Source organism: Atta cephalotes (assembly GCF_000143395.1).
Source record: "Atta cephalotes unplaced genomic scaffold scaffold00001, whole genome shotgun sequence".
Classification (NCBI taxonomy): domain Eukaryota; kingdom Metazoa; phylum Arthropoda; class Insecta; order Hymenoptera; family Formicidae; genus Atta; species Atta cephalotes.
The window spans coordinates 3,734,141-3,750,115 of record NW_012130065.1 but is presented as its reverse complement, the minus strand read 5'-3'; the positions used below and the strand labels follow the sequence as shown (position 1 = coordinate 3,750,115).

Sequence of the window (15,975 nt, the reverse complement as noted above, 5' to 3'; positions counted from 1 at the left end):
AAGTAGTAGTAGTAGTAGTAGTAAGTAAGTAAGTAAGTAAGTAGTAGTACGTAGTAGTAGTAGTAGTAGTAGTAAGTAGAAGAAGAAGAGAGAGAGAGAGAGAGAGAGAGAGAGAGAGAGAGAGGATAAAAAAGGATAAAAAATCGAGCGACGTGTACGCGTACTGTAAAATAATGTAAATCTATTCTATTGAAAGCATTTGCATTTTTTCTCCGCTCTCCATCACGGCTATCCTGTTAGCTGGCTTGCTGGAAGTCCTGAACAAACTCAACGACAAGTTGGAGGCGTTGCAACTGGCACTCGAGCAGTACCTGGAGACCAAGAGACGCGTATTTCCAAGACTCTACTTCGTCTCGAACGACGATACGTTGGAGATCCTGGCCCATTCTAAACAACCGGATCTCATGCAGCCAAACATTAAGAAACTGTTCGTGAACGTCAAGTCCTTGAAGCTCGGCAGAGTATCTATCGCTAGCCTCTTGTTCTTGTTTTTTCTGCGTAAACGCATAGTCTTCGATATCAAGAATCCCCAAGACCCTTGATATCGAAATTTTTTTCGTTTTCAGTCGCTGACTGGGAAACATGTGGCTGATGGTATGTACTCAAATGATCAAGAATACATCGAATTTACTGAGCCGGTTTTCTTGGAGGGACAAGTCGAATATTGGCTACGTGATCTCGGTGAGTTCGTTTCTATGATAACTTCTATAATAACTAGGGAATGAATAATAAATCAATATATTAAATATTTGATCAAGAATTTGATTAAAAACGACTTGGAATCCATCTTGACTTAACTAATCTTAAAATTCGATTATCTTCTATGACACATAGTTACTGTTCTGTAAGTTTAAATATTATCTTCATAAATCCTATTTTCTGTTACCTCATTGGAATCTACACGCATGAACGCGTGCACACGTTGAGAAAATATATACGTAAGAATTTATAAGATCATAAATTACTTTTTGCAAAATCGAAAATGGCATTTCCACTACTTGAAATATGGAAGCGACAAACTTCTTTTATATGCACGTCGTAGAAAACTAGGAGAAAGATCAGCGACGTGTGAACGCGGTTTCATCAAATATTTACAGTATCATGTGGTATGCTCAGCACCGAATGGCATTTACAACAGTGTACATTCGCCGCGTGTAAATAAAAGCCAACGTGGAAAATTGACCATAATTTATGCTCAATCCCGACATTGGCCCTTGCTCGCCGTAAATTATCCTGGAGCACGGTGGCGTGCAACTTCGATTTCTGTTAACGAGAGATAAAAATGCGCGAACGAAATAGCGCGAAGGGGTGGAGGGTGAGGGAAAGACTAGTAGGTGAGAGGGTGGGAATTTGCGTTCGGGCGGGATGCGTTCGTGAATAAAACGGTGGCAATTGCAGAGGCCGCGATGAGAGTGACCCTGCGCGAAGTGTTGAGGCACTGTCGGACAGCGCTGCGAAAAATGCTCATGAAACGCGACAGGTGGGTGAAAGAATGGCCAGGCCAGCCGAGTATTACGTCCACTCAAATCCAATGGACGAGCGACTGCACGCGCACCCTGATGCACTGCAAGTGAGTGTATGAGAAATTTAGCTACGTTAGTTATGGAACGTGAGGTGGACAGGATTGTTGAAGCTGACTCGAGCTTGAAGCTCGAATCGAGTCGGCCGAAGGCCACAACGCGGCAGCTCAGAAAGGGTGGAAACGGGATAAACGTGAGGGCGGTTCTGATGGACACCGAGACGAGTCAGAGGAAACGGGACGGCGAGATGGTATATGGGTGAGAAAGGGTCTTTCTACATGGTAGAAGGATAGCCGAGGGAGACAGGAGACACGGCAACTCTAATAAGAGAAATTTTGCATATTCTACGTCTCGTCGTGCGATCCGACGACGGCACCTCGAGCAGCAGCGCTCTTCCTCTCTCATTTGCATATACTAGCCGTACCGCGAATAATTTAACCCATACCTACAATGGTATCCCTACCTCCCGAATAAAATCCCTCCCGTCCCGAGTCTCTCCTATAATGCTCATGTTATGCGAGGCCCAACATACATATTTTTCTTTTGCACGAGTGTCTCGGAAAAAGAACGCGGCGCACGTGGTCGGAAAAAATAAGGACTCGCTAGATGCGTCGGACGATGCGAAACAATATTGCTAAAAGTGTATTACAATGATACGTCGTCATCTTACTCTTATTTCAGTTGACGCGTTGAACTTTACAAGAAGAACATGAGATACCTTATGTTAATTTTGTAGAGAGAAAACGACAATATTCACTTTAACAATATTTTTGAAGAAAGCTATAAACATAATTTTCTCTAGGTTTTTAGAGGCTTTTTTAAAAAAAAAGGCGAGTGGATAAATTATATAAGGTGTACATATAATGAACTTTCAATATTTTGAAAAATGATGAGAAGTGAAAATAAATACACATACGTATTTTATAAAAGATAGCTGAAAAAATTTCTTACGAAAATATTATTAAACTTCCTCATGAGCTTTAATGAAATTCCAAATACGTTTCCTGATTACCTCGTTCTCTCTATTATTCCCTTAGATTTCTTTTTCTGGAGGTAAATCAAGGGCAATAATTTATTCCATCAAGATACCGAACGTGAATATTTTGCGCAAATGAATTGCAGTTACTCTTAGTATCATAATTAGTGATATACTTGGCGTAAAGTGGAATACCTGCTCGATATCTTTCCTCCTCTTATAAATACTCATGTGAAAATTTAGTATTTTTTTGTAAAAAATTTGTTTAGTTACACTTTATTATAAAATATCCCAAAACGTGTGCGTGCGTGCGCGCGCGCGCGCGCGCGTGTGTGTGTGTGTGTGTGTGTGTGTGTCTATGTTCGTTTTTATTTCTAATTATTTCAAAATACTGAAGATATTCGTTGTGACCATTTGTATAAAGATATTGCTGCAAAATTATACTTTAACTACTTCACTAAATCTAATTAGTTTTGTTTGATTTATCGACGTACTAAAGGGTGATAGACTCAAAGAAGCCATTGCGAAAGCTGAGGAAGAGGCAGACCCAGACGTTAGACAAATACTCAGAAGCTATACGAGGCAACCTGAATAAATTGGATCGATTAAAACTCAAGGCCATCGTCGTTATCGAGATACATGCGAGAGATGTCATCGAAAAGATGTACAAAATGAGTGAGTGTCAAATTCAATTCGTATGCTCTATCTTCACGATCATATCTTTTATCTTTGTGCAATATTCGTTCACTATGCGTTTTTGTTTCACGTATACTCAATGTGTACACGCGGATGTAACCAACAAATTACGGACTTTATAGAACCATGCAACGCAACCGCATCACGTCCTGGCATTATATCGTTGGCGATATGATGCACCGCAGTGAGGAAACGCCGGCGCGTTCCCTCTCGTAAATTTGTATATTGATAGTATCTCGAAAAAGAACTGTAAAAAATATACTTATGTGACACAGTGGATTTGTTTTTTTTTCAATATCAAATCGACAAAAATATACTTCGAAAAGTTTTCCCCTTTTTAACACATAATAACTCTTTTATTATATATGTCTTTTATTATATATGTTGATTTTTCGCTATAGTTCTTGCGGAAAGAACGGTTTTGCTAAAATATCTAAATATAAAGCTAGATACAGATCTGGATATAATTTTGTTTGAACCATTAAACTAATTATGTAGAATGCTTAAATTGCGTGTTAAAATATCAAAACTTTCTGTAGCATTGCTTATATTTCAGATTCCTACGAAATTATTTTAATGGTCTAACAAAATTATTTTCAGATTTGTATTTTCCAGTTGCGTATCTAGCTAAATTTTAGATACTTCAACAAATAAAAATTGTTCTTTTTATGTAAGATAATAATAATGCATTTACAAATTTGAACTGACGTTCAAATTTTTTTTTTAAAAATTGCGACATTCCAAGTCTTTCTTTTCGTAAACTAAATTAAAAAAAAAGAAGAAATTAGATTATTATATTTTCAACAACATTAATATTATAAAGCAATAGTTCGGCTATATAATATTTCTTGTACTTATTCTTATATGTTTTTTACATTAATCCAAATGAAAAACGGGAAATCGAGAAAAGGCAAACTTTTCAAATTTTCCAGATTGTAAAGATGTTACTGATTTCGTGTGGCAGTCGCAGCTAAGATTTTATTGGGAAGCGGAAGATTGCATTGTTCGACAAACAAACACTCATTTCACATACGGACACGAATATCTGGGTAACACCGGAAGACTTGTAATAACTCCTCTGACAGATCGGTATGTTTCTCTAAATATTTCACTTAATTGAAAAAAGTTAAACATTCGTTTTACAATTGTTATTTTAGTTATTCTTCACTTTACTTTTTTCTAACAAGTAAATTTTGAAAAATATCAATTTATTTTTTGAGATTTGATCTTTTATACTTAATTGTTTGGTGTAAAATTGAATATCTTTACATACATATAAAAAAAAATCTTGTCTTTTTGTTAAATAGATTCCCACGCATAACAAAACTTAAAATGAAAAATTATTGGAAATATTGTTGGAAAATCAAAATCTTCAGAAATATACTCTTTGAAATATTGGACACATCGGCATATTTTGACATGAAATATGGAATATTTCATAAACTATTAATTTTTTTATATAAACTGTATCTTAATATATTTATACACAAAATAATGAGAGATAAATCAATTGGTTAAAAAAAAACACATAGTTACTTTTCAAAGAAATTATATATTATATATTATATTTTTATAATTATATATTATATTTTGCAGATGCAAAATGTAATATATAATTATATTATATTTTTAGAAAGCACCTTATTTAAATTCTTTATATGTTTTAATTCTTATACTTTTGAACTACTAATTGATTTATTATTATTCGATATATCAAGGTATCTCGAATATACTAAGATATAATAACAAAAAAATGAATATAGTGTACGAAATATTTCCTATTTTATTTCAAGATAAATTATTTATTTTTTATGACTCTACTTTAATACTTTTATATGCAAAATAACTAGAGAAATTATATTAGGTGTGGGAAAAAGTTCGTGGCGTTTTTCCCATTACATCTAACGGGAAAACCGCCACGAATTTTTTCCCACATTTGATATTATACAATATAAAAAAATGTTTCTATCCTATTTTAAAAATAATGACCTTTATATGATCTTAAAAAATCGATTTGCTAATTCTGGCAGTCTTTTTTTTAGCAGGATATCAAATATTTAGTAGTCTATTATTCCTCTATCAGTATGCAATTATTATATGCGAGAAGTTCAAAATGATAAAATTCTTTAATATTTGATTAGATGAAAGTAAAATTGTATGCAATTTTATCTGAAAACAGAATGATACTTTTCATTAAATTATCATTAAATGATCTTATTGTATACGACATTACCAATTCACTCAAACTTTTTATATAATAAATACTTTGTAAAAATATAAGTCGTCGTAAGTAAATTTGTATGGTAAATACAAATAATGGCGTACACTCGATTGCGGAATCATTTGCAAAATTACTTTGTGACATTGCGACGTATTTAGTCGGTCGCCGTACTCCGCCCCGTTTAGCAATGTTGAAATAGAAGTTTCTCAGTGGTTATCGCTCGTGCGCTATAGTTAGTCACGTAGTTGGCACCAGATCGTGGCCAGCCGTAATTTCGTCTGTCACGCGCGTGGGTAACACACGACGGCGTGGGTAATGCTTACTGTTCGACACATTGGCGGTGTAATACAACCCTGGTTAGGTCAGCGAGGCTGACGATTACAGGGATTGCTTGACACCGTTCTACATATGTCCGATTAGGTAAAGTTTTAAGTGCGCCGTTGTATTTTAATGAGGGAACTTCTCGCGATACTGATCGCATCAAATAGTTCATGTTACATGATTAAGACAAGGTCGTAAACTCATGATATACTTATCACGCATCACGTAACTAGTTATATCTTAGCGAACAATGTCACACGTGCTAGAAGCGATGATCGTTTAATTTAAACGAGCTGCGAGGTGTTCCTTATACTCGAAGAACTTAAATCTGACTCTTATTTCAAAAGTTAAATATACTCGGAAAATCTTAAGCCTAACTATACATACTAGGGTCCCAAAAAATTCAGAAATTTGCTAAATCGAGATTTTTTTCGTGTTTTTGAACTTTTCTTTTTTTTTTTGAACCTATCCTCTCTCGAAGCTTCTTAATTCTATCGACTTTGACATATCATGGACTTATTCCTCAATCAATTCTCCATCGATTGAAAAAAAAATTAATCGTAATATATTCATTTTTACGGAAGGTATGTAGAGATGATGATGGCACAAATGAAACTAGATCACTCTTCTTGGAATTTAAAAAATGCTAACCAAAAGACTGCAAACTATTAAACTGACTAAGAGAACACTTTGTGAAGTTCGCAAGATTAAAGAATCGATAAATGGAATCGCCGAAAAGAAACATTATCCAAAAGAGCGTGGCACCATTTTAAATCACTATATTGGATCTTCTGATCATCTTTATAAAATTCTTTCATTAGTATAATTTTGATTCAGTAGAAAATTTGGAGAAAGTTTCATAAATATTTATTTAGTTAAATGCTTTCGTCCAATTTTTAAACACTCCTTAATGATTACGCGTGTAGGAAATATCTATTTAAAAAATTTATAACAAATATTTATAACAAATATTTAAAAAATTAAATTATCGTATAATGTTGTCAAGAATATTTATGCTTAAAATTAATCATATTCAACAAAAGATATGCATTTTGCGAAATGCTCACCGCCTCTTGTGCATAGAGTTCGCGCAGGTGCAATTTCGATCGATGCGACCCGTAATATCGCGGATACGCATAGCCATATAACTCGACGCAATCCTCGATGTAATATGCGGTGTAATGACAATGTGATGTGATCTCAAGAGCGGTTTCGAAAGGAGACTTGACACGCTGCACATCAAAGGGTAAACATATACGCAGAAACAAACGATGTTCTGCTCTTCGCTGCTTAACGTAGTATTGATTTAATCGCGATAAAAGGCTATTGCTCTTGTTGCCTTAATTTATGGACGACAATTGCCATCTCGATACATTTATCCGCTCTCTCGGTCCCAACGATTTGTCTTGCGGAAAGAAGACAACGCGCTCCACTTTCCTCGACGTTCCGACCATGTAGGAAAGACTCTCAATCTTTTCCGTGCCTTTTATGCCTCTCGTTTCCCTTCCTCGAAGGTGGATAAACTATTCTGTATTTCGAATAGACGCATTAAATCGCAAACCGCGTCAGAGCATATGCACATCCTCTGATGTATTCCTCGAATCGAATGCCAGAATTGCAGCTGTGTTCTCGGAATACGGATCTGATAGTCGGGATATTCGCTCTAAATTACATGAAGATCCTCGTCGCGCCCATACAAGGCGGGGAAGAAACATAATTCAATATAATAAAACACGGCAATATATACTTGTGTTATCACTTGAACGTTACTTTTAAACGTATGTACATTAAAATAATATAATAATTATACGGTTTGGTAATCGCAAATTATGTGAGTATTTAAAGTGTTCACGTTTGTTAATTTTACTTCCTGCATATCACGTATGTCACGTATTATCGCGTATTAAGTAATGAAAATAACTTTTTGCATTTATGTCTCATGCAGATGTTATATCACGTTGACAACTGCTCGTCATTTGTATCGCGGTGGTAGCCCAAAGGGACCTGCGGGTACCGGAAAAACTGAGACCGTAAAAGACCTGGGAAAAGCGCTGGGTTTTAACGTAATCGTGCAAAATTGTTCAGAAGGGCTAGACTATAAAAGTATGCGCAGATTATTTTCTGGACTGTCGCAAACCGGCGCCTGGGGATGCTTCGATGAATTCAATCGGTGAATATCTTTAAAATTCTTGAATGAGTATTTTTGAAAACGAAAACGACATAAACCTCATCGAATTTCTTTAAAATGCATTTTGAAAATCTGATAATGCGTAAAAACTAAAAAAAAATAACTTATAGATTTATTTTAATTATTGTAGAATGTATAAAAATTGACTATTTCATCCCTTACAGAAATTTAAGAACTGGAAGTAATAATTAAGTACTTTTTTATCGTTGTTCAATATTTTAATATTCAAAATAAATAATTAATCATTATCTTTCAGTATCAAATTGGCTAATATTGGATTTCTATAAGGGATTCTTATTTTTTTGTTACGCAAAGCTAATTAGTTTTCTGAAATAGCTTTCTTACCACGTGACGCAAATAAAAAAACTGCAGATGAAAAGACAGATAGAGAAAAATTATACCTTTTTCTTAATCGTAGAATTAACGTCGAAGTGTTATCAGTAGTGGCGCAACAGATTTTATCGATACTGACCGCTCTCGCCCAGAGACTTACAAAGTTCATTCTCGACGGCATCGCTATATCTCTAGTACACACCTGCGGCATCTTCATCACAATGAATCCTGGTTACGCCGGACGTACCGAGCTTCCAGACAATTTAAAGTCTATGTTTCGACCAATCTCGATGATAGTGCCGGATAGTTGCATGATTGCTGAAATCAACTTATTCGGTGAAGGTTTTCAAGATATACGCACATTAGCTAGAAAAGTTACTTGAAATTTTAAACAACTTTTAATTTTATAAATAATTGAAGGTTTTTTTACAGACAGTCTAAAAAATTAAATTTTCAAAAAATAAAAAGCTCCTCTTTAAATCATTCATTATATAAATATGTTAATTTTTTTCCAACAAATAATGGGTATAAAAACAAAGTTTAGATTTTCATAAATATTTTATGATTCGTTAAAAAAAATAATGTCTGAATTTGTTTGATTCTTGCGGAAAAATATTTATTCTATATCTCTTATAATAGTAATAATCATAAATGTAAAGAAGAAAATATTGTTTAAATTCTAAAACAATAATTTTTTATTTCTTATTTACAAAATTTTATAAATTGTTCTTCACAAAAATATTTTTTGCAAATATTAAACAGTGACTCTTAAGCAGTGTATATATAATATAATATTTACAATAGAATATTATAATGAATTTTATGATTAATAATACTGTCAGTCCCAATGAATATTTTTAATTAATGATGATCTGAATTTCTTGATACTTGAATATCAATGCCGTTATGATAAGGGATACTAATGCTAAGAATGAAGAAATTCGGCTCATTGTCAATATTCTACATCAATTCATCACATGATCATCATTAACGTTGTCTGCTGGGTACTAACACTATTATTTAACGTGTAAAGTTCCTGTAACGGTAACATCATCACGTAACACTGATGCAATGTGTGGATGGTAACATCGCACCGAATATTTAACACATGACGATATCGCATCCGATGTAACATGGTGTACACCGATGTTACGACGGATGTTACAGTTGCGATGTTCTGCTGCAAGTGTGGACACGGCTTTACATTTCCCGTTTTCTGTTAATTTCTGCCACAAAATTATTCATGATATAAAACTATTAATAGAAAATGATTTGGCTAATCATCCAGAGTTCATAATCCAGAATATTTTAAATGGACTTTTTTGACTTTTGTAGAAAACCCTTCAATTTTGTAAATTATAAATAATAATAATAATACAATATATACAATATATCACTAAATATTTATGAAACTATTTTCGATAGTTAAATGTTAAATATCATATAAATATTCAATAATTAAAAAGTTAAATAGATTAAATAAATTAATTAAACTTCTAAGTCATTTTTTGTACTTATTTGAAATAATTTTAATATTACTTCGATATCAGATTTGCTGAAAATTCTGTGTAATACTTTCCTTTGTAGGTTTTTACTTTGTACTCACTCGCTCAGCAGCAGCTTAGTAAGCAATATCATTACGACTTCGGTTTGAGAGGTATAGTAACGCTGACTCGATATGCTGGCAAAAAGAAACGGCTGTATTCCAATTTGCGTGATGAAGAGGTGACTATTCGAATAAATTTAATTTTTTTCAAGAATTTTACTATCTGTTATCTTAAAAACAATAAAATGTTATTCAAATATTGAAGAAGAAGAATAATATAAATTCGATATTTGTTCTTTCACGTTACTACATTATCTGAAATCTTTACAAATCAACGGAAAAGCAACAGTTTCTTGTGATATGCGAATATTTACCATGAACTTACATTAGCCAAGTTGAATGTTATCTAGATAATTATCCTCGCCATGAAAGATATGAATGTTGCCAAGCTTACCTCGGATGACCTACCGCTATTCCTCAATATCATCACAGATCTTTTCCCCAACATAGACGTACCGACCGTGGATTACGAGGAAATTATCAGTTATATAACCAGCGAGGCAATCAAGTTGAAGCTGCAGGTAATCTACTTAGGAAGGATATAACATAACTCTCGCTTGCTGGAAGCGACCAACGCATTATGTCAGCCCTAAGGATATTTATCGAGCATTTATCGAGAAATTTTTTATGCTAATCCAACGCTTACAAATATCAATTTGTGTATGTTAAATTAATATCCTTCTCGGATCATCATTCTAATTAGAATTTAATTTTCAACGTTAGCAAAAATATAATTATAGAAATTATTTGAATTAATCACTGGATAAGTCATTTACATTTTTTATTGGTTACATTGAGATTAATCAATCGCTTATTATCCTGATTACAGCCAATTCCCATGTTGGTGACGAAAGTTATTGAGTTGTACGAAACGAAGAACTCGCGTCACTCAACGATGATCGTCGGTGCGTCAAACACCGCAAAAACCGCAACGTGGAAGATTTTACAGAATACGATGACGACAATGAAGAGCGATGGAAAGCCGGGCTTTAACACTGTTCACGTACATCCCATTAATCCTAAGGCACTGAGTCTCGGTGAACTCTACGGCGAGTACAATCTTTCCACTGGAGAATGGCTCGACGGAGTGATATCGTCTATCATGCGGAAAACTTGTTCCGGTAAAGCACTTGATTGATTGCGATGTAATATGTGTAATGTAATAAGTATGTTAGATACTGAGAAGCTATGTCTATCCAATAATTTATACAAAATATTTAAGATGTATCTATTAAGATATTGCTTATTTACTTCAAAAGTGGCACAATTAAAGAAACGTGATTTGTTAATTATTATTATACTAATGTCATTATTTTATCAATCATCAAAAATGAACTTCAGTAACTAAGTTAACTTCATCATAAAAAATCGTTAAAATAATTACAACTCAAAAAGATAGTTTTTAATGATTGTGAGTAAATAACAAAAATAATTCTTGATCATATTAAAAACATTTTTTTTATAGATATTATTTGATTAGTTAATAATTTTCTGTCAAGTTGGAAAATATTTTTTTCTTTTTCTGAGAAACTTAATTTTTGACTTGTAACATTTTTTAAGTAAAAGAGCAATATATTTGAATATTTTTGTTTGATAACAAATCAACATAAGTGTTGTTCTATCTTTATTCATTGAATGCTATAAGAAAGATAAAACAATGTTTGCGTCAACTTATATCACTAACTGGAAAGCCTCCATTTATTTTATAATTCAGAATTGCTTATGTAGAAGATACACATTAAACATAAAATCTGAAAAAGAAATACATCATTTATGCAAATTCGCAAATTTTATAAGAGATATTCATTACAAACATGGGATAAAAATGCATAGAATAAAATACTAGTATCATACACATCAATTAGGTAATATAAAAGTATCACCCTTGAAATGTGATAATTATATATAATGAATATATAATGAATATATAATGAAAGTAAAATGAAAGGAAGGAAGAATATGAGCAAAATCATTAAACTGGAAGCTCGTTTCGCTAACACGAGTTGTGCCTGGGAAATACGTTACTATAAAATTCAATGCTCTTTTGATAGAAAATACCCCCGACGAAAAATGGATCCTCTTTGACGGACCCGTGGATGTTGATTGGATTGAGAACATGAACAGTGTCATGGATGACAACAAGGTATAACTTCATCCATCCTTTGTTTCTTCTCTCTTTTTTCTTGGGGTGAAATTGCATAAGATTAACTAGCTTTTCCTGAAAATAAAAGCACTGCGTTTTAAGGTACTAACCCTGGTAAATAACGATCGAATCGTTATGCCCAATCAAGTCTCGTTGCTCTTCGAGGTACAAGACTTAGCTACCGCCTCTCCCTCGTCGATTTCCAGAGCGGGCATGATTTATAATGATTACAAGGACCTCGGTTGGCGACCTTATGTCGATTCGTGGTTGCAAAAGTATAGTGCTAAATCAGACTTCATCGATGAAGTAAGAGACACCTTCCTAAAATTGATTGAAAATTATCGCCATGACCCAGTGAAGCGTAACAATTCTATTACTTTTCAATTAGATGAATCGGCTGTTCGAGAGTCACGTCAATGTCACTCTAAGATTTAAGCAACGGAATTGCGAAGAAGTTGTGCCTGTCACCGAATTAAATGCCGTTCAGTCGCTTTGCAAACTTCTCGAAGTACTTGCGACTCCGCAAAACGGTGTGGAATTAGGCGAGGATCGCGATGTTTTCTCCAACATATGTAAAATGTGGTTTTTATTTTGGTACGTTATTTGGCTTCTTAAATTTTTTTAAAATAAAAACGCGTTTTGATGGCAAACTACATGGGATATGACAACTTCACTTCGACGAAACATAATTTCAAATTCGCAACCATCATCCAAGCACGAGTTCGAATATTAGCAGTTGCTCCTGGACATTTCTAAGTGACATTGATATTACAGTTCTCTCCGGTGGTTTGCAAGTCATATTAAACTATAAGTGCTAAATTAATGACATGGTAATAATTTGAGGCATTAAATAGCTACATGCAGTTCTACATTGCAGTATGATATGGTCACTGTGCGCCTCGGTCAATGAGGACGGTCGCCAGAAAATGGATAAATTCATAAGAGAAATTGAAAATTTCTTTCCGTTACGGGACACAGTCTACGAATATTACGTGGATGCACGTCTGCAGACTTTTATTTTATGGGAAGAAAAATTACAGCCTGCGTGGAAATTTCAAGCCGGGTAAATGATAATATCATTCAATTAATAATCATCACGAAATTTTACTTTAATTTAAAAAAGTGAATTGTTTTTTATTTCCTTAAAAGATATACAGTGAATTGTAATCTTTTTCAATACCTTTGTTTGATTATAACTTATAATGTAAAAAAAACTGTTTAATTATAATATAAATTTAATTTAAAGAATATCAGATAAAAATTAAGATATTTTTGTGAATTTGACGTAATTTCTACATTTTAAGTCGTATACCGTTCTTTTACCTTAAAATTGATATAACTAAAAAATTTTCAAGTTATTATCATTGAATAAATGAAGTTTACAAATTATTCTATGAATCATCAAAAGTAAACTGATTTAACTTTACAGTCCGTTTGCAAGTAACATTTATGTCGTTCTTAAGGTTTTTAAAGAAACCATAATACTATGAGAGTGATATATTTTAAATTATGTTATTTTTTTTAAAGAGAAGAAAGAATTTTCTACACAGGTTGTTTTAGAGTTAAAACAGTTTTGTAATCGAAATTTGTAAAAGGAATTGTTTTATTTTGGAATTTATCATATCTTTTTAGCTAACCAAAATAAACTGTCAGTCACTGTAATACCTATATCAAATTATGTACTTTTGGTGAATTTTTTTTATTTTTTTTATTTCGGATTTATTATAATTTGTAGGATCAAAATCGTCACAACTCAAAAAAGGTTTTTTGGAGGTTGTGAAACGAGAAAATGGCAAAAATGACATTTGATCACATTTTTAAGAATATATTTTTTTTAGCAATATTATTTGATTTATTACAATTTTCTGTTAAATAATAATTTTTTTCTCTTTTCTGAAAAACTTTTTTAGTTGTGTCACTTTTGAAGTAAAGAAACTTTTAAGTTAAATCAATAGTATTTAATTAATCATTTCAAAAATTGTTAAGCGCTGAAAATTATATCATTTCTCATTTCATTTTCGAAATCTAATATATCCTTGATTCAATATACAGCTTACCATTCTACAAGATAATAGTACCAACCGTAGACACGATACGATACGATTACATCGTAAGTTCTCTTCTATCGAATGGTTTTCCGGTGCTCGTAGTGGGTCCGGTGGGTACAGGAAAAACGTCTACTATCCACTCGATACTTGAGCTTCTAGACGACACAAAATATACTAGTCTGCTTGTAAATATGTCGGCCCAAACTGCATCCGGTAACGTACAGGTAAGGCTCTGAACGTATATTGAATGGATAATAGTCTTAAATGTTGAATGAACGTTTTACATTGACTCTCTTGATTCAGAATGTAATAGAAAGCAGGCTGGAGAAACGAAAGAAAGGAGTTTATATTCCCTCGAGCGATAAAACTATGATTGTTTTCATGGATGATTTTAATATGCCCATAAAAGAAAAATACGGATCGCAACCACCGTTGGAATTGATTCGGCAGTGGATCGATTACGGATTTTGGTAATATTATAATACGCAAAATATGAAAAAATGAAATAGGCAAAAAACCTGGAAAGAAGCAAAAAAACGCAACAAAAGATAACAACATAAGAAACATGTAAAAATGAAAAATCTATTGTATAAAATCGATAGGTACGACCGTAAAAAACAAATGAGAAAGTACATTGAGAGGATACAATTAATAACTGCCATGGGACCACCTGGTGGAGGCCGCAATGTCATCACGAATCGATTAGTTACGAAGTTCAATGTCATTAACATGACTTTTCCAAATGAAAGGCAGATTATAAGAATTTATGGCACGATATTGAAGCAACAACTTTCTGAATTTCATTCTGAAGTAAAAGGAATATGTAAGCTCAAAATAACTCCGATTGAACATAATTGCATTTTAACAATTACGTAAAATGTTTTCTTATCTATCTTAGCAAATGAGATAACGTACGCTTCTATCAATTTATACAATAATGTGATCCAAAAGATGCTTCCTACTCCAACAAAGACGCATTACTTATTTAACATGCGAGATATTTCGAAGGTAATCACGTATCATGATTAAAAATCGACAAGCAATTGGCGATAATCGTACGAAAGTAGATACAACAGCAGAAAACACAAAAATTAGTATCGATCCTCGACAGATCTTCCAGGGGTTACTGCGCAGCCATAAGAACTATCAGTATTCGAAACAGACCTTCCTGCGATTGTGGGTCCATGAGAGTTTCCGAGTTTTCTGCGATCGGCTTATTGACGAGAAGTAAGCGCTCAAGGGGTATTAACTTAATTTGGCTTGGAATACAAGAGAAAAAAATGCTGAGCAATTTCTTTCAGGGACAGAGAGTGGTTCGTGACTCAGCTGAACGATCAGCTCGGAAAGTACTTCGAGTTGACCTTCCATAACGTCTGTCCGGAAAAAAGTCTGATTTTCGGTAAACGCGCACAATACCTCTACCCTTAACGATAACTCTGTTCACTATATAGCTATCTATTATTATTAATGTATATCAGATTATTATTTTATTATTATTTTGTTCGTTTATTATTTTATTATTATTATTTTATTATTGGCTTCATTATGTTTTGGAAATCAAGACATTTCAAAATAAATATCTACAGGCAATTTCATGAATGCCTGGAATATATACGAAGATCTTCCTGATATTGGTTCTATAAGGCGCTACGTGGAAGAACAGATGGATGAGTACAATGTTTCTCCTGGCGTAGTGCACCTCGATCTCGTTCTGTTTCGCGATGCGATTGAACATGTATGTCGTATTGTTCGTGTAATATCGCAGGTTAGTAATTCACATGACGTGCCTTATAACGGTAACATTTTATCCGACGATATCTTGTTAAGAGTTCAGTGATGATATTACAACTTTATATATTTTATATATATATATACATATATATATATATATATATATATATATATATATATATATATATATAT

At 33.2% G+C, this 15,975-nt stretch overlaps 1 protein-coding gene across 1 annotated transcript in view; it reads left to right on the top strand.

Moving 5' to 3' along the window:
- LOC105618006 (dynein heavy chain 2, axonemal) overlaps window positions 1–15,975 on the top strand; it is a 53,271-nt gene that overhangs the window by 18,830 nt on the left and 18,466 nt on the right. The window contains exons 21-41 of the mRNA XM_012199547.1: window positions 241–461; window positions 567–681; window positions 1,399–1,570; window positions 2,996–3,171; window positions 4,125–4,281; window positions 7,680–7,904; window positions 8,341–8,629; window positions 9,843–9,980; window positions 10,212–10,382; window positions 10,691–10,982; window positions 11,913–12,004; window positions 12,107–12,310; window positions 12,393–12,598; window positions 12,882–13,067; window positions 14,057–14,276; window positions 14,356–14,522; window positions 14,655–14,875; window positions 14,951–15,060; window positions 15,164–15,279; window positions 15,354–15,451; window positions 15,639–15,817. Of these exons, the coding sequence (XP_012054937.1) occupies window positions 241–461; window positions 567–681; window positions 1,399–1,570; window positions 2,996–3,171; window positions 4,125–4,281; window positions 7,680–7,904; window positions 8,341–8,629; window positions 9,843–9,980; window positions 10,212–10,382; window positions 10,691–10,982; window positions 11,913–12,004; window positions 12,107–12,310; window positions 12,393–12,598; window positions 12,882–13,067; window positions 14,057–14,276; window positions 14,356–14,522; window positions 14,655–14,875; window positions 14,951–15,060; window positions 15,164–15,279; window positions 15,354–15,451; window positions 15,639–15,817 (3,755 nt within the window). The remainder of the gene's footprint in view (window positions 1–240; window positions 462–566; window positions 682–1,398; window positions 1,571–2,995; window positions 3,172–4,124; window positions 4,282–7,679; window positions 7,905–8,340; window positions 8,630–9,842; window positions 9,981–10,211; window positions 10,383–10,690; window positions 10,983–11,912; window positions 12,005–12,106; window positions 12,311–12,392; window positions 12,599–12,881; window positions 13,068–14,056; window positions 14,277–14,355; window positions 14,523–14,654; window positions 14,876–14,950; window positions 15,061–15,163; window positions 15,280–15,353; window positions 15,452–15,638; window positions 15,818–15,975) is intronic.